Below are 18,550 nucleotides of genomic sequence, written 5' to 3'. Positions count from 1 at the left end.
GGCACACAGGTGTTTGCCAGAGAGCTGGGAGAGTCATACTGCTGGCTGGACGAGGGCCACTTCCCCTTCAAGATGGCGTGACATATACTGTCCAGGCGGTTGATGATCACCCGATCCTGCAAGGCAAAGTTGCACAAAAAAGCCCCATGTCTCATTCCCCTGGTTCCCAGTATATGGCCCACACACACACATTGTGAACAGGGCACGACAGCCCCTCTTCTCCCTCCCTCAGGAGGCTGAACAGATTTGGCACGGGCCCTCAGATCCTCAAAAGGTTCTACAGCTGCACCATTGAGAGCATCTTGACTGGCTGCATCACCGCTTGTTACGGAAACTGCAAGGCACCTGATCGCAAGTTGCTACAGGCGGTAGTGAGTACTGCCCACGGCAAGCGATACTGTTGCACCAAGTCTGGAACCTGAACTGCCTCTAACCCCAAGCCAAAAGACTGCTAAATAGCTAATAGAATGGCTACCTGCACTAACCCTTTTTTGCAATAACTCTATGCACACACACCGGACTCCCCACACACACACACACACACACACACACACACACACACACACACACACAGTTGCTACAGTCTATTATCTAGCCTGAAGTTAAGTTGCTTTAACCCTAGCAGCATGTACATCACAGGGTTTCCATTAGGAAAACGTGGTGCCAGATGTGACCGGGAAGATATTAATTTACCGTCCATTTGAGAAATTTTGCACACCCATATGCATTGGGTGCATAACCCATTAGGCATCCACCCATTGTGCTCAGATTGACAGAAATCACATTTAGATTATGGTAATGCATATTAACAGAACATGCAACTCATGTAATGAAGGAGTCAATAAAGCATCATTTTCAAACATTTGCCAAAACGCAATTCGCAGGAAAACACCATTCTAAACAGCGCAAATGATAGTGGTTCCATATGTGACAGAGATGAAAACTTAGAAAGAGGGGGAATCTAAAGATGCAACCACTAGGATGGGTTGCTATTTTGACTAGGATTGTGACTTTGGCTTCTGGACAACGCAAAAAAGTTACTATGAAAACCAAATAGAACAGGAACGAAATGGCATAGTGGCAGGTCCAATAGGGAAGAAAATAAATAACATAATTCCAAATACTTCAAAAAAATGAATAACTTAGCTACAGAGGAATCGAGGATCATTAGCTTCTTTTAAAAATGAGATAAGGCTTGTTTCAAATCACAAACTTGTAGGACTATGCCTATTTGGGAAGCCAGCAATTTGGGCAGCACACATGGCAATAGGCAGCCCTAAAATTTCCCGGTTTCTGTAATTCCCCCTAACGAAATACATGCCTTGCGGCCAAAGTGCCCATTGTTCCCTCTCACTTAAATGGCTCTCTCAGATATCTCAATTCTTATTAGCAAATGCCCATCACGTGATTGGGTCCTTCTCACAGGTGTAGCAGCTCTGAAGTAGTGAAGACAGACACGTCGGGGATGCAACAGCACGTGTCCTTATCGAATTCCCGAGGCGCTTATTGAAGATGTTAAAAGAATTGTCCACATATACTTTTCATTACCTAACAAGAGGAGTAGGCCTAACGAACAGCAAAAGCACTATGTAAATCTACTATCCCCCATAGTACAAAAGTTGACCTATTCTATTGGTCAGCTTGTCCGTCTGTGCGACAAATAAATATTTCAAACATACTCTGGGACAGTTGTGGAACACTATAGATCCCAAATTAATACAACCACTGTACATCGAAAAACCTTTTAAAAGCATTGAGGCTGATGCAACAGATCAGAAAGTTAAGCTTAAAATGTTGATAAAACTATTAGGCTATTTCTTCACATTATAAGAGCAGCAATGCACACACGGCAGAAAAGCTACTGTTTTTTGGTTTTCAAATCAGCTATTTTGGTTAATGGCCTTCGTGCCCTATTAGATGGCCTTGGTGCCCGGGCAGATAGGGAACCTCTTGAAGGCCAAATGGCCTTGACCCTAAAATCACGAAATTCCAAGCCGGTCACAATAGGTTTAGCTGATTATTGAGTTGTGGCTTTCAGTGGAAAGCATCTAAAATATGGGTGAAGATAATGTGTCTTGAGTATAATTTAAAATCTTTCCTTTTTGTGCTATGTTGCTCCGTCTGCATGCTACGTCTTGCTTGTCCTACAGTATGTTGCTCTGCGTGTGCTCACTGCTCTTGTCTGTATTGTTATTGTAATTGTTTTTAATAACCTGCTCAGGGACTGCAGTTGAAAATAAACCCGGCAGGCTAAAACCGGCACTTTTACTGAAATGTTGATTAATGTGCAATGTCCCTGTAGAAATAAAAAATAAAATAAACTCAGAAACAAGAAGCGGAGGGGTGTGTGGCAAAGATAGGCGAGTCTGTCTCCGAATGGCTACGCTGTCTTCCGCCAATTCTTGCGCATTCACTGTGTGAATTGTTTACCCTTTGATCATAAAAAAAAATCCTGATTACATACAGTATGTATCCAAGAGTAAACGTACTGTTCATCTCTTGTAAACGTACTGCTCATCTCTTGTAAATGTACTGCTCATCTCTTGTAAATGTACTGCTCATCTCTTGTAAATGTACTGCTCATCTCTTGTAAATGTACTGCTCATCTCTTGTAAATGTACTGCTCATCTCTTGTAAATGTACTGCTCATCTCTTGTAAATGTACTGCTCATCTCTTGTAAATGTACTGCTCATCTCTTGTAAATGTACTGCTCATCTCTTGTAAATGTACTGCTCATCTCTTGTAAATGTACTGCTCATCTCTTGGTTACATTAATTTCGGTTAATACATGTATTAATTACAGTCATTTACCATTCTCATTGTTTATAGAGTTCAGAACCTGCTACACTCATTTGATAACCATCACTTACAAGATTCCTACATTTTTTTAATTGTATTTTGTATGGAGTGCGCCATGTGAGCAATGAGCATGTGTCTGGTTTCTATGTCCTGGTAATGTTGAGGGCTTGTGCGCGCCTGAGCATGCATAGAAGTACCTGGCCTGCTGCGTGGAAATGTAGGAACTTTTTTTTTTTTTTACATTGCGAATGATAATACACAGAAAGTATTCACACAACCTTTGACTTTTTCCACATTTTCTTGTGTTACAGCCTGAATTTAAAATGGATAAGATTTTTGGGCCCTTGCCTACACGCACAATACCTCGTAATGTCAAAGTGTAATTATGTTTTAATATTTATTTTACAAATGTATTAAAAATGAATAGCTAAAATGTCTTGAGTCAATAAGTACTCAACCCCTTGGTCATGGCAAGCCTTAAATAGGTTCAGGAGTAAAAATGTGCTTAACAAGTCACCTAATTAGTTGCATGGACTAACTCGGTGTACAATAATAGTGTTTGACATTATTTTTTACATACACTTATCTGTAAGGTCCATCAGTCGAGCAGTGAATTTCAAACACAGATACCACTGCCTCGCAAAGAAAGGCACCTAAAGCTAAATGGGTAAATATATATATATATATATATATATATATATATATATATATATATATATATATATATATATATATATATATATATATATATATATATATATATATATATATATATATATATATATATATATATATATATATATATATATATATATATATATATATTTGTAATCCTATGCCTATGGTATACTTGTAATCAATAAGGACTGGGGAGTTTTTTTAGGACAAAAAAGAGACCTGGTTTAGTCGGCTTTCCACCAAACACTGGGAGAATAATTCACCTTTCAGCAGGACAATCAGCACATTTCAGACATAAATGCAACGCAATGCGCTTCACGGGAAAAAACGGATAAAAAAAACTATGAAAATAAAAATATTAACTACACAATGAACATAAGCGGATAAAAACAAAAGAATAATAAAAACTGAAAGACAAAAAAACCCTAAGGAAAAGCAAAGCTAAAAACCGCACAGTACCAGGGAAATGTTTGGACACCTACTCATTCAAGGGTTTTTCTTTATTTAAAAAAAAAAATGTTCTACATTGTAGAATAATAGTGAAGACATCAAAACTATAAAATAACACCAAAAAACTGTTAAACAAATCTAAATATATTTTAGATTCTTCAAAGTAGCCACCCTTTGCCTTGACAGCTTTGCACACTATTGGCATTCTCTCAACCAGCTTCATGTTAATGTCCACAATTTTGAAATGAGATGTTCGACAAGCAGGTGTTCACATACTTTTGGCCATGTAGTGTTTGTTCACTATGCGTGACAAAAAATTTGACTGGTAAAATAGGTCCTAAACCAATTTAGAACTGGACCGGAGACCCACCTCTCCAGTCTGTCCAGAAGGACATCATGGTGAACAAAGTCAAATGCAGCACCTAAATCCAAGAGTACAAGGACAGAGAGCTGTTTGGCATATGTGTTGGCTCTAAGATTGTTTTCACTTTCTCTAAGGCTGTCTCTGAGCTGGGCACGAAAACCAGATTGGAATTTTTCAAATACATTTGGCACTTAGAAAACATTTAGCTGTTTGAAATCCAATTGCTCCAGAATTTTGCTTAAGAATGGAATGTTGGAGATTGGCCCAAAATTGCTAAGATCTTAAGAATCTAGATTACTTTTCTTCAGAAGGAGTTTCACCATAGCAGTTTGTAGTGCAGCGGGGAAAGTGAGTGATTAACAATAGCTTGCACTTCTTCAAATAAGACTGTTTTGAATAAAAACTGACAGGTAAAAAATTTTTTGAAGAAGGTGGTGGGGATAGGCAGAAGGCTTAAGTTTGATATCACTTTCCTGAGCATGTCTGTGTCAACCAGGGAAAATAACTCCATAGTATCTTTGCGTGGTAGGTTAGGGCACATATCAAACGTCTCAGTTCTTGCTTGACTGATACCCTGACTAATGTTTGCAATCTTATTTCAGAAATATGCCTCAGAGAAGAGGAAAGTTCACATAGGTTTGCGGGGGTAGGATTTATCAGGCCATCAATTGTCGAGAAGAGCCCTCTCAAATTATTTTCATTATTAGTGATCAAGTTAGAAAAAGTAGCCCGTCTGGCATTTCTATTGCCAGAATATCATAATGGACCTGCGACTTTGACTTTCTCTACTTCTGCTCTGCCTTTCTGCAATTTCTCTTTAACTGATTTGTTTCTTCACTCATCGAAGGTGCTCTCCATTGGGATGTGGTCTTTTTAAACATTACTGGAGCTATGCCAATCAATGGTTGCCCTTCATTTGGTATTACATTTTTCAACTAAATAATCAAAAGAGGAATGCAGAATATGTGATGGTGTATTGTTCATGCACTCAAAATCTGTAGCAACCTCAGAGATAAGATGGCGTTTCTTAATAATATATTCAGTATTACCCTGTGCTAACAAGGCAGTAAGAAATGCACAGTGGTGATCAGATAAAGGATACAGTGCATTCGGAAAGTATTCAGACCTCTTGACTTGTCCCACATTTTGTTACATTACAGACACACACACACACACAAAACTACAGACAACACAAATTGTTCCAGATGCATTAAACATTATTTGCATAAATATTCAGACCCTTTGCTATGAGATTTGAAATTGAGCTCAGGTGCATCCTGTTTCCATTGATCATCCTTGAGATGTTTCTACAACTTGATTAGAGTCCACCTGTGGTAAATTCAATTGAATGGACATGATTTGGAAAGGCACACACCTGTCTATGTAAGGTCTCAAAGTTGACAGTGCATGTCAGAGCAAGTTCCGAGACAGGATGGTGTCGAGGCACAGATCTGGGGAAGGATACCAAAACACATTTCTGCAGCATGAAAGGTCCAAGAACACAGCGGCCTACATCATTCTTAAATGGAAGAAGTTTGGAACCACCAAGACTCTTCCTAGAGCTGGTTGTGGGGGGAAAGGGCCTTGGTCAGGGAGGGGACCAAGAAATTGATGGTCACTGACAGAGCTCCAGAGTTCCTATGTGGAGATGGGAGAAGGACAAGCTGTAGTCCAGGGTGGTTTTCAATAAGTACACCCCTACAGTTTGAAGATAAACATGTTTCAGTTAGAAACATGTAATCCAACTTTGAGCTCAGTAACGAGGTCATTCACGAGAAGTGAATTAAAAAGTGCCATCTTCACCCCTGGGGCATTTGCCTCAAGGTAACCAATGGAATATTAATGTTATAACCACGTTTTCTGACGGTCTCCAATCTATCACAATGGTAGGATATGACAGTTTGTATAAACTCACTACAAGGTGGAGTTAGAGGAACATAAATTAGGTTACCCACAATAACTATAGTGCCATTTCTATGGGTGTTGATATACTTTGCAAGTCCTCTGTTACTGATGATGAGAGGGAAGACTGGAGCAATACCAGACACTGTCCGTTAGTCTCTGAAACAGCTTGCGATGTTGCTGGAAATAATCCTGGAACCCCTGCGTTTAGGGAGAATCCTGTCTCTTTTAAAAAGTGCATGTTCAAATCAAATGTGATTGGTCACATACACATATTTAGCAGATGTTATAGCGGGTGTAGCGAAATGGTTGCTCCCACAGCAAAATCAAGGTTGTCACAAAAGGAGACATTCTTGTTGCTGCAGAGTTTCCCAGTACTCGTTTAGGAAAACGAGTCGGCTGAAACGTTCCGAACCACTTCGATAGCGGGCAAGGGATAATTATTTTCTTCCCTGTGCTTGCGAGAGTGTATAATATTTTTTTTTATAGTCCTCCCTCAGATTGCCTAAAGCGAAGGTTGTTTTACCCTCATGAGGGATAATGGTGTCAATATGGGAGTAGTTGGCCAGAACTGTAAGCAGGAGGGAGTTGATGTCATGGACACAGGCTCCTGGGTGACAGTGGACCTTAGCCGGTCCACAGACCGTAGGCAGGCCAAAATCTCTCACCATCGAGCTGCCCACAATGATGGTGCTCGTGATGGAATCCGATGGGGAAGGAAGAGGGGGAGCGGGATGGGACTGCCTCGGGCAGGGGGGGGGGGGGTGGAGGCTTCGACCCAGGATAGCCCGACTCTTTGCACCAGCAACAGTTTACGGCATCGGAAACCCCAGGACGGTGGAAGATGGCCCAAGACCCTCCTGTCTTGAGTCGGCGGCTTGCTGAACTGTGGTGGCTGTGGGGGAGGGTGCCACTGGGTCGGCCACCAGCTGGTGGCATACTCCCAGGATCTGTGCTGACTCCCGGGACCTTGCGAAAATCCAGTCTCCCATGGGCCGTGGAGTTGAGCTTAACATCTGTCCATTGGATTGGGACAGATCAACGGCGTCGACTCATCGACAGCTTTGCTATAGGAGGCATTTATAATGGAGATTTGGTTTGCCTGGGCAAGGTCGGTGTACTTAGAAAGCAGGTTATCCTTTTCTCGCAGCTGAGCGAGCAGCCGGAAGATCTCTTGCATTTAGGGCAGACAAATCCTTGTCCACTTTTCAGTTCCACCTTATCTTGTGATTAAGTGGAAATAATTTCACACCTAAAGCATTTGTGCCCAGCTGTGGATAAAAACACAGGTGAGCTAGCGCTGCTAGCATAGGCCTGCTCTGTTTTCATGACAGGTAGAAGCTAACTGGTACTAAACAGGAATCCGGAACAAACTTAAACTGCATTGTGGAATCCATAGCAATAAAAACTTTTGCTATGATTCAAAATGTTTTAACCGTTAACAGTCCAAGCCCTGTTCTAAGTCGGGGGAGGAGTTCTACAAATCTATATGGAATTGTTTTAAGAAGGTAATTCCAAAGATAATTTTGCCATTTGAAGTGTGACATCGGCGGATTGAGACACATCCAATGCAAAAAAACACATCTCTCACTTAAACAGATTTTTCTGGGGATTTTTTAAATGATACTAATAAGATTTCTGCGGGTGCGCGAACATCGACTCTAGGGGGTAAATCAAAACAATTTCATAGAAACAACAAACCGAGTCTAGACAGTACACTCTTCTGTTGTGCGCTTGGATGACGTATGTGGTGTGAAGTTGCTACAGTGAATGTTCCCGAGTTACAGTTTTGACTTAAACCTACTTGAAAATCTATGGCAAGACCTGAAAATGGTTGTCAAGCAATGATCAACAACCAATTTGACACAGCTTAAAGATTTTTTTATATTTGATTTATTACCCCTTTTTCGTGATATCCAATTGGTAGTTACAATCTTGTCCCATCGCAGCGACTCCCGTACGGACTCGGGAGATGCGAAGGACGAGAGTCTTGTGACCCCCGAAACATGACCTCGCCAAGCCACACTGCTTCTTGACACACTGCTCGCTTAACCCGGAAGCCAGCTGCACCAATGTGTCGGAGGAAATAGTGTACACCTGGCGACCCTAGTCAGCATGCATCCGCCACAAGGAGTCATTAGAGAGCGATGGCTCAAGGACATCCCAGCCGGCCAGTTTCAATACATTTGCTCCCAATACCAAAAGCATGTTTTCACTTTGGCATTATGCGGTATTGTGCGTATTGAATCCATATTTAATTCAGGCTGTAAAAACAAAAATGTGGAATAAGTCAAGGAGTTTGAATACTTTCTGAAGGCACTATATTAAAACTCTAGTTCCTCACAGTAAGGCATTTGAAAAATCTTTCCAACAATCTCCCCCTCGATGATCACCAATCCTCGGTATGAAAGAGCAATGGAAGTTATAAGCATACTGCTACATTGGCCTAAAAGCTATGAGTTCAATGCGCTCATTTCTTTAGCCACCAATGGATCACGGTGTATCAATGTCTCCATATGTCAGAGGCTGGTGATCTCGCATTAGTTGACTTTTAACTTTTCTATAATTTTAATTCAGATTTTTATTATTAACCACGTGACAATGATTTTGAGAAACAAAAACATTACGGAAATTAAACTGTTCAATGAAAATGTGCATATGACAATCATAACTGGCACGCAAAACGGTAGAAATGGTAGGATAAATTGTAAGCTTCCCCAAAACAATTGCAATCAGGTTTCAAACAAATAAGTATGCTTTCAAAATGCATCCTGCCTCCAGCTCACATTCTAAAGTGGTGGGTGACACGCTGATAGCCTGTTGCCTGCACTTGAATGGTAAAAACGTGCTTCAATTACCAGTTGAGAAATAAAAGTAGCAGCTCTTTTTAATTGTGCCCCAAAACTGTTTTTAACATGCAATTGCATCTAGAAATGTTTGACAATGAATGGGCTTATAAAAGCACATGTTTTACTCGTGGAGCAACCAGCTGAGGAGCTGCAGGAGAAATCCCGCTCAAAATAGAATCTGTATGCTGTGCGCGTGTGATAGTTGTGTTGGATAAATAAGATACGACTACTGATAAATAAGATGATGACTAATGAAAACACACACAGACCAATTTAATAAAAATCGACTAGCCTTTCCATCAATTAATAAAATGCATTATTTTGAAATGGGATTTTTTTGCGGGGCATGCAACAGTTTTATTTTATTGGCTTTTCATTTATAATTATTTGGGCCAAAAGCCGCAAATTGCTGGCTAACGGAAACCCTGGTACTTAGCTACCTCAATTAACTCGTACCCCTGAACATCAACCTGGTACTCCCTGTATATAGCCATGTTATTTTTTATTAAATTTAATTTTTTACCTTTATTTAACTAGGCAAGTCATTTAAGAACAAATTCTTATTTTCAATGACGGCCTACCCCGGCCAAACCCTAAGCTGGACGACGCTGGGCTAATTGTGCGCCACCCTATGAGACTCCCAATCACGGCCGGTTGTGATACACCCTGGAATCGAACCAGGGTATGTAGTACTGACATGCAGTGCCTTAGACCGCTGTGCCACTCACCACTATTGTTATTCACTGTGTATTTATTCCTTGTGTCACAATTTCTATTTTTTTAAATAAAAAAATATCTTTGTATTGTTGGAAAAGGACCAGTAAGTAAGCATTTCACTGTTAGTTTAAACCTGTTGTTTACAAACATGTGACAAATAAAATTTGATTGATTTGATGGCCTAGCTGTCAAAATTGGCGACATTTCGTGAAAATTTATGATTAAGAAAATCTGCTTTTTGGTTAGGGTTTAGCATGAGGTTAAGGCTATGGTTAAGCATAGGATTAGTTAAAAAAATCAATATATATATTTTTTAACTTCTTGCTTTGCAGCTGACGGTAACCCGACAGTGACAACCGATTGCCTTGGCAAACATGAAACAAACTGCTTTCGAAAGTGGTTTATGGGTCAACTCCCTGGGACTATACCTTTGGCCACTCAGAGAAGGAGTAGAGGGCTTTCTCCTGCAGCAGTTGGGCGATGGTAGGCTCCCTCGCGTCCTGCAGACTGTCAGGCATCTCACACATGGACATGGGGGCTGCAAACCGTGCCACCTCTACATAGCTGTCCACCACGGAGGCTGTGGAGTGGTTAGTACATAACACAAGATCTCAACTACAGGTGCGTGGAAAGGTCATTTTCAATGCTACATGTTTAAAGACTGCTAAAAAACTAAAAAGCCACAGCAATTTGTACCATATTTAATTACCATATTTGAATCTTTACAACTGTCTAGCTGTAAGTTACCTGGAGTTTCCCCCCTTTTTTGGGGCCTCTCCTCGATCTCGTCCTTCACTTCCAGCAGCCCCTTTGTCTGCTCCAGTTTGGGCGTGAAGACAGTGCTGTCAGGCTCCAGGATGTCCGACTTGCTCTCAGAGCTCTCTGGGTCCAGAGGGAACTCCAGTTTGATCTGTGGCTCAGGCTGGGACGTGGGGACTGAGGGGGACGGGGGCAGAGAGTCTGTTGCATCAACAGTGGGTAGTGTGTGTTCGCTGAAAGTGCTCTCTGCTTCGGCAGGCCCCTCGGAGGCCCCTTCTGGTTCTACATCGTAACACTCCTCCAATGGCCCTTCGAAAGGTTCTTCTGGTGCTGGGTCTTTACAAGAGTCTTCCAGAGGCCCCTCCACTGGTTCCTCCTCCTGGGGATCCATGGCTGACATCTCCAAGGGTTCTTCAAACTGCCCTTCTAGAAGCCCCTCCTCCCCTGGCCCTAAGGCCATGTCCCTTTCTAAAGTCTCTTCCCTTGGCCCCTCTAGAGCAGCCTCAAATGACTCTACTGGAGATCCCATTCCCGTCCCATCGCAGGCACCCTCGAAGGGCTCCTCTTGGTGAGAGTCTTCACATGATATACCTGATGCTTCCAGGCCCTGCTCCGGCCCCACCAGATACAGACTGTCCACAGACATCTCTTTGTCAAACTCAAAGGCCACATCATCCTCTCCCTCTCTCTCCTTGGAGCTGGGCATGTGGGCAACGGCGTCCGAGTTGCTCAGCTTCTCCTCTGGCTCCTCGGCATCACCCTGGTGGTGGGGGTACAAGGTCATATGGGACAGCGACAGGGGCGGAGGGGGGACGTAGGGTGAAGGGCAGCTTGCGGAGAGGTCGGTGTGCTCCTCAGCAGGCTCCTCCTCGCTCACGCCGATGTCCTTGAACAGCATAAAACTGGAGGGTAGCGGTTCCCCTGGGTCGCTCTGGGAGGGGGGGATACCCAGGCAGTCATCAAGCACTCCCCCTACTCTGTCCTCCCTTCCCCCATCTTCCGGCTGCTCTTCGGGGTCCAGGAACTCCGTCTCAAGGGCGGGCGCCCCCAGGATAGGGTCAGCGTCGTTGAAAATGTCTGCGGCGCCGGCGTGGTCCGTGCTCTCCCAGGGCGCTTGCAGCTCCTGGTCCAGCTCCAGTGAGGGCGCCATGAGGCCCGTCTCCTCAGAGGAACCCTGCTCCCCCACCAACACGTCGCTGCGCAGCTTGCCCGAGATTATAGGGTCCATTTCGGTCGACTGCTCACCATTCAGCTCCCCCTGCACACCATACGAGTTGAGCATGCTCTGGCCACCCTGCGCTGAGTTGAAGGGGAACCCGTTGAAGGCCTCCTTGGCAGACTTGCAATGGAGGGAATCTGAGGCCAGGCCCTCTTGCTGCAGTGAGGCCAATTCTAAGGACTCATCCAGAGGGGGGCAGTCCAGGAAGCTCTCCCTGGGCCCAGACACCATACCTAGGCTGCCCCCGGGATCTGTGCCCACTATCTCTGGCGGGTGACCATGGACGTGGATGTGCGGGTGAGAATGGGCATGGATCGACGAGGAGGAGGAGGGGGTGGCTGGGTGGTGGTACTCCGGCGGCTGGGGAGAGTGGCATTGGCCGAGGCCCGTTTCGTACAGGCAGCAGGGGTGGTGGTGGGGCGAGGGGGTCATGCCTGCGTGGTGCACCCCAGGATGGTAGCCCTTGTGATTCTCCTTCTGGACATAGTTGCGGTGGGCCTCCAGGAAAGAGAGTTGCGGGTCGTTGAGGATGTAGTAGTCGGTGCGGCTAAGACCGTGGCGGGCTGCCCCAATCAGGAGGTCGCGGTCGTGTTTGCCACACTCCCACCACACGGGCAGGTAAAGGCTGGGCCGACACAGTTGCAGCCGTGGGCCCAGCAGCAGGTGGCGCAGCACCTGCTCTCTGACCTTGCGCAGCAGTTCGATGCGGTAGAGAGTGCGTGCTGCTCGCTCCTCCGTGATGGGCTCTACAAACAGATTGTGGTCCAGAGGCCCTGACAGACAGATGGAGGGCTTACTTTCATATAATTGTATCATTCAAATCACGCCATTGCAATGTCACTACCATTGTAAAAATAATACTGTCATAAATCTACTAACCTCCACCTATCTTCCCCATGCTTTCGAAAGCACCGCTAAAATACGCAAACAAATCTATGAAGTGAAGCATCCTTTTAACACAACTTCCTTTGGCAGAGACTTTTGTTAATTTAAGGATTCATGCCCCTTTTTAAAAAGGTTCACATAAAATGACATGCCCAAATCTAACTGCCTGTAGCTCAGGACCTGAAGCAAGGGTATGCATATAATTTGAAAGGAAACACTTAGAAATTTGTAGAAATGTCAAATTAAATGTAGGAGCACATAACACAGATCTGGTCAAAGATAATACAAAGAAAAAAACATGCAGTTTATTTTGTACAATCATCTTTGAAATGCAAGAGAAAGGCTGTAATGTTTTATTCCAGTCCAGGTGCAATTTTTGTCCCCTAGATGGCAGCAGTGTATGTGCAAAGATTTACTAATCCAATGAAACATTGCATATCTGTTGAAAATGTTGTATCAAGACTGCCCAAATGTGCATTATTGGCTTATTAATATGTTTTCAAGTTCATAATTGTGCACTCTCCTCAAACAATAGCATGGTATTCTTTCACTGTAATAGCTCCTGTAAATTGGACAGTGCAGTTAGATTACTTACAACCTCATCACACTAATCACACTAGCCTAGGTTAGCTTAACCATCCCTTGGGGGGGGGGGGGGGGCGATCCTGTATAGGTTACAGGTTGAGTAAGATGTTGTAGAAGCTTGCAGGATGCACTACTAAGCCACAACAGCTGCAAATACCAATAAAACAACATCATGTAATTATTTCCTTGCTTTGTCTAACTACACTATTTTGAATGTAGAAAATATGTTTTGTGGTTCTAAGTAGATTATTTATTTAGTTTCATAGCACAAAAGTGTACTAGAAAGGTTATCACATTGGCTTTTGCTACGGTTGGCACAGCTCTGGTTAAGTGCAGTGTGGTTGTCTAGCAACATGTGCCTCAGAAGGGAGGCAACGTCAGCATAGCTACAAATTCCAATGTTTCCATGCTAGATTCTGACCAAACAATTAGCTCGACAGGTAAAATGCCTTTAAAAAAAATTAAAGATTTCAACAAATAGAAAGATTTATCTAACAAAACAACATTACACTACATTATTACATTCCCTAGGGTTAAAAAAATTCTCATTTGATGATTACTGATTTCCTGCATATTCCTTGATTTTTTTGGAAAACCTGGGGATTTTGGGAAAGCTACTGGTATTTTGCAACCCTAGCATTCACTAATAATAAACTATTTACATATTATAGAAATGTGGGTACATTTGCAGATGAAATTCCTACTTATTGTACCTTTAAGGGCAAGCTCTCTTGCTCTGCCTCCTGTGGAGTAGTTACCTTCGTCCTTCCTGGGGGGCAATCTGCAGGCAGTGCGGCACATGGACACAAAGCTGCTGAAGTATCTCTCCAGGCTCTCGTCCGTTTTCCTCTCCAGCCGGGCGAAGGAGCGGAACTGACTCCAGTCAAAGGTTTTCTTCTCCGGGTCGTACACCACGCCGAACGACGACACGGTGCGGTAGAAATCTGCTTGCTCTCGCCGGGTCCACCTGCTCATAAAAACACAGGCCTACCATAAGCCTTTTATAAAGGGGACATGCACTGACCATGTGACTGCCCAAGGCATCAGCTGTGGGTCTCAGCCAAAAGGAGTCTGGTTTCAGAAACACACATTGAAGTCACATTTCTTAATTTCTTTTATATTGTCTTTGACACGCACAATTTTTTAGGGCCACAAACAAGGAACCAGTCCAATTTCATCCCCTTGCCTAGCAGGTGTTGACAGATCTTGAAGGATATGCTATGTGAAAGTTAGTTTATAGGAATGCTAGCTGGAGATCGTGTTGCTAAGATATACCCAGGCCTTACAGATCAGTGAACATAGAGGGGGTAAGGGGCAAAGAACCGAAAGGGAACGGGACCGAGGCAGCACATAATGTAGGGGATCAATGACATCACCCACCTTTGCTCTGACATCATCACCCACCTTCTCTGCCACTCCAGGAAGAGAGGGTCAGGTTTGGCAGCGGTTGCCGTGCAGTGCCTAAGCTCCTCCCCCAGTTGCCAGGACATCGGTCCCGGGCTTGCCCCTGGCAGCAAGAAGTCATGACGCAGGGGCTCGCGCCGCATGAAGCGCTGGTAAGCTGTGATGAGGCGACGCAGCCTGGCAGTAAGATTAGGGCCGGCGGGCCACAGAGGGCGACCCTTCAGCTCCATGCCCTCCTGGCCCAATTCTTCCTGGCCAAAGCCCTCCTGGACCCTGTGTCCTATGTCTGGAAAGTAACAGAATCAGATCAAAGCTTTGTTTACATATATTTACATGCATTATATAGTAACTTTTATAGCCATTTTTGAGATGGGAAATCTGCTTTTATGACTGAATGTTAGGTGAAATAAAACAAAGTTTTGACAAAATTACACTTCCCCTGAAGGCAATCTACTTGAAAATTAACCCACGTGACACCTGCAGAAAATGATTGAGGTGGAACTTGGAGTTGGTAAAACCCCGATAATCTATATGCATTCACAGATTCTCCAGTTTGTAAGACATTTTATTCGAAAAGACAAGTTCAAAGTTAGCTGAACACTTACCTTGAACAACAATGTCATGCTTGTCCATTGCATCATTGCTGGAGCTGGTTTCATCCTTTTGGAGCAAAAATAAATGTTAACTTCACAACTCAACCTTTTCAGATACCGAATCCTTAATTTTCCTTTAGCTGAGTCACTCGAGAGTCCATACCTTATTATCAACCCTTTCCACTCCCTCCTCTTGCTTGCTTTCAGGATCGTCTTTCACGTCATCACTTTTGCAATTACTAAAAAGAACCAACAATTAAGATAAAGACCATAAAATTATATCACTTACACTTATATCACCAGAGTCAGCTTGACCACGCAGGATTTATTGATGTATTTAGGGAAACTAGATTTTAGGTATTGCTGATACATTACATTTTGAGGCATGCAGACATTGGTTGACATTCACATTCATACACAGCACCTGAGATTCGGTACTGCGGATGTTCATATTACTGTAAGCCATCCTACAAATAAGACTTGTGCCCTACGGTAAGGCGGAGGTGGTTCTTGCCTGTCAGTGAGGTCAGCCATCACCTCTCCTCCACTCTGCTCGGCTGAGAGCGCTGTGACATCAGGCATGCCCACCCTCTCCAAGAAACACAGCTCTGGGTCGGCCCGCATGGCGTTGTACCGCTCGTACCCTGAGGAGACACCAGGTGCCAGGTTTACTGAGCGCCGATGGTGATGACGGCAGTGGCTTTAGACTTAAATCTACTATTCATGTAAAATGTATAATCAATTTATCAATGACTAGTGACTGGGATATGTGGTAGGCTACATCACATATGTGCACCACATCATTACTCTCGCTCTGCTGTGTGTGCATTTTGCTAGCTGTCATTCAAATGGCGAGGGGCTGAAGATCATTGGCTGGAACTCCAATCGCTAGGGGGCTGGCCCAATTTGGGAAAATGTAGGGAAAAGCACAGCTTACAGAAAAACAGTCACTGTCAAACTAGTAATTCTGCTCATAGATTATGCATGTACGACTTACACATTGACACACAGCCCAAAGTGGGAGGTTTAAAAAATACTTCATAGTCGCCAAAGTTCCGGAGCATGCCTTTAAAAGCGGACTCTAATCCAATGATCATCAGGACCTTGATTAGTTAAATAAGATGTTTTAGTGCTGTCCTCGAACAAAAAAGCTTGCACACCCTGAAATTCTCTAGAACCAAGGTTGATGTATGATCTGAAATCGCTAAACCATGACTTCAATATACTGGAACATAAAATACACCGACCCAAAATATATACACAACAAGCAAAGCGTTGGTCCCATGTTTCATGAGCTGAAATAAAAGATTCCATGAATGTCCCATACGCGGAAAAAGCTTACGCTTGTGCACAAATTCGTTTACCTCCATGTTAGTGAGTATTTCTCTATCCACCTGACAGGTATGACATATCAGGAAGCTCATTAAACAGCATAATCATTACATAGGTGAACCTGGCCTTTTATTGGAGACAATTAAAGGCCACTCTAAAATGTGCAGTTTTGTCACACAACACAATGCCACAGATGTCTTACGTTTTGAGGGAGCGTGCAGTTGGCATGCTGACTGCAGGAGTGTCAATCAGAGCTGTTGCCAGAGAATGAACATTTTACATTCTACCACAATGTCGTTTTAGAGAATTTGGCAGTACGTCCAACCGGCATCACAACCACAGACCACGCCAGCCCAGGACCTCCACATCCGGCTTCTTCACTAGCGGAATCGTCTGAGACCAGCCACCCGGACAGCTGATGAAATGGTGGGTTTGCACAACTGAAGAATTTCTACACACTGTCAAAACCGTATCAGGGAAGCTCATCTGTGCTCGTCGTCCTCACCAGGGTCTTGACCTGACTGCAGTTCAGCGTTGTAACCGACTTCAGATGGCAGAAGGCGTGCGGTTTTCTGATGTCAACATTGTGAACAGAGTGCCCCATGGTGGCAGTGGGGTTATGGTATGGGCAGGTATGGGCAGGCAAAAGCTACAATTGCATTTTATTGATTGCAATTTGAATACCTGACGAGATCCTGAGGCCCATTATCATGCCATTCATCCACCACCATCATCTCGTGTCAGCATGATAATGCACAGCCCCACGTTGCAAGGATCTGTACACAATTCCTGGAAGCTGAAAATGTCCCAGTTTTTCCATGGCCTGCATAACCACCAGACATGTCACCCACTGAGCATGTTTTAGATGCTGTCTGGATCGACGTGTACGACGGCGTGTTCAAGTTCCCGGCAATATCCAACAACTTCGCACAGACATTGAAGAGTTGGACAACATTCCACAGGCCACAATCAACAGCCTGATCAACTCTATGCGAAGGAGATGTGTCGCGCTGCATGAGGGAAATGGTGGTCACACCAGATACGGACTGGTTTTCTGATTCACGCCCCTTTTTTTTAAGGTATCTGTGACCAACAGATGCATATCTTTATTCACAGTCGTGAAATCCATAGATTAGGGCCTAATGAATTGAGTTCAATTGACTTATTTCTTTGTGAAATGTAACTCAGTAGAATCTTTGAAATTGTTAAATGTTGCATTTATATTTTTGTTCAACGTACATAAAATTGGATTGTATAGTAAGAGCCATGAGGGTCTGACAAACAGGAGACCCTAGACTAGAGGATTACCGTGTTTGTGTACCCCTATGAGGAGAGACTTATCTGCCTCTGCATCCCACCAGCCTGCTGGGATCTCGATGTAGTCGATGTCAGGCAGTGCCACCTCCAGTTTACTGCACAGATCACACACACAAATCAGCATTAACTTTAGTCTGGTTTCCCGGACCTAGATACAGTGCCTTGCGAAAGTATTCGGCCCCCTTGAACTTTGCGACCTTTTGCCACATTTCAGGCTTCAAACATAAAGATATAAAACTGTATTTTTTTGTGAAGAATCAACAGCAAGTGGGACACAATCATGAAGTGGAACGACATTTATTGGATATTTTAAACTTTTTAACAAATCAAAAACTGAAAAATTGGGCGTGCAAAATTATTCAGCCCCTTTACTTTCAGTGCAGCAAACTCTCTCCAGAAGTTCAGTGAGGATCTCTGAATGATCCAATGTTGACCTAAATGACTAATGATGATAAATACAATTCACCTGTGTGTAATCAAGACTCCGTATAAATGCACCTGCACTGTGATAGTCTCAGAGGTCCGTTAAAAGCGCAGAGAGCATCATGAAGAACAAGGAACACACCAGGCAGGTCCGAGATACTGTTGTGAAGAAGTTTAAAGCCGGATTTGGATACAAAAAGATTTCCCAAGCTTTAAACATCCCAAGGAGCACTGTGCAAGCGATAATATTGAAATGGAAGGAGTATCAGACCA

General features: G+C 43.5%; 1 protein-coding gene across 11 annotated transcripts in view; it reads right to left on the bottom strand.

The window, feature by feature from the left end:
- chd6 (chromodomain helicase DNA binding protein 6) overlaps positions 1-18,550 on the bottom strand; it is a 107,136-nt gene that overhangs the window by 21,721 nt on the left and 66,865 nt on the right. For 6 of the 11 annotated variants that reach the window (XM_021568393.2, XM_021568392.2, XM_021568383.2 and 3 more), the window contains exons 25-33: positions 17,846-17,949; positions 15,720-15,849; positions 15,369-15,444; positions 15,218-15,272; positions 14,589-14,898; positions 13,922-14,178; positions 10,508-12,511; positions 10,189-10,340; positions 1-116 (exon numbers count right to left, since the gene is read on the bottom strand). The exon at positions 1-116 is cut by the window's left edge and continues 103 nt beyond it. In XM_021568393.2, the coding sequence (XP_021424068.2) occupies positions 1-116; positions 10,189-10,340; positions 10,508-12,511; positions 13,922-14,178; positions 14,589-14,898; positions 15,218-15,272; positions 15,369-15,444; positions 15,720-15,849; positions 17,846-17,949 (3,204 nt within the window). The remainder of the gene's footprint in view (positions 117-10,188; positions 10,341-10,507; positions 12,512-13,921; positions 14,179-14,588; positions 14,899-15,217; positions 15,273-15,368; positions 15,445-15,719; positions 15,850-17,845; positions 17,950-18,550) is intronic. The other 5 variants (XM_021568390.2, XM_021568396.2, XM_021568385.2 and 2 more) reach the window with 4 other exon arrangements.

Source organism: Oncorhynchus mykiss, chromosome 17 (assembly GCF_013265735.2).
Source record: "Oncorhynchus mykiss isolate Arlee chromosome 17, USDA_OmykA_1.1, whole genome shotgun sequence".
NCBI classification, from domain to species: Eukaryota; Metazoa; Chordata; class Actinopteri; order Salmoniformes; family Salmonidae; genus Oncorhynchus; species Oncorhynchus mykiss.
Note: the sequence above shows the minus strand (reverse complement) of the source record. Positions and strands in the feature narration are given on the sequence as shown.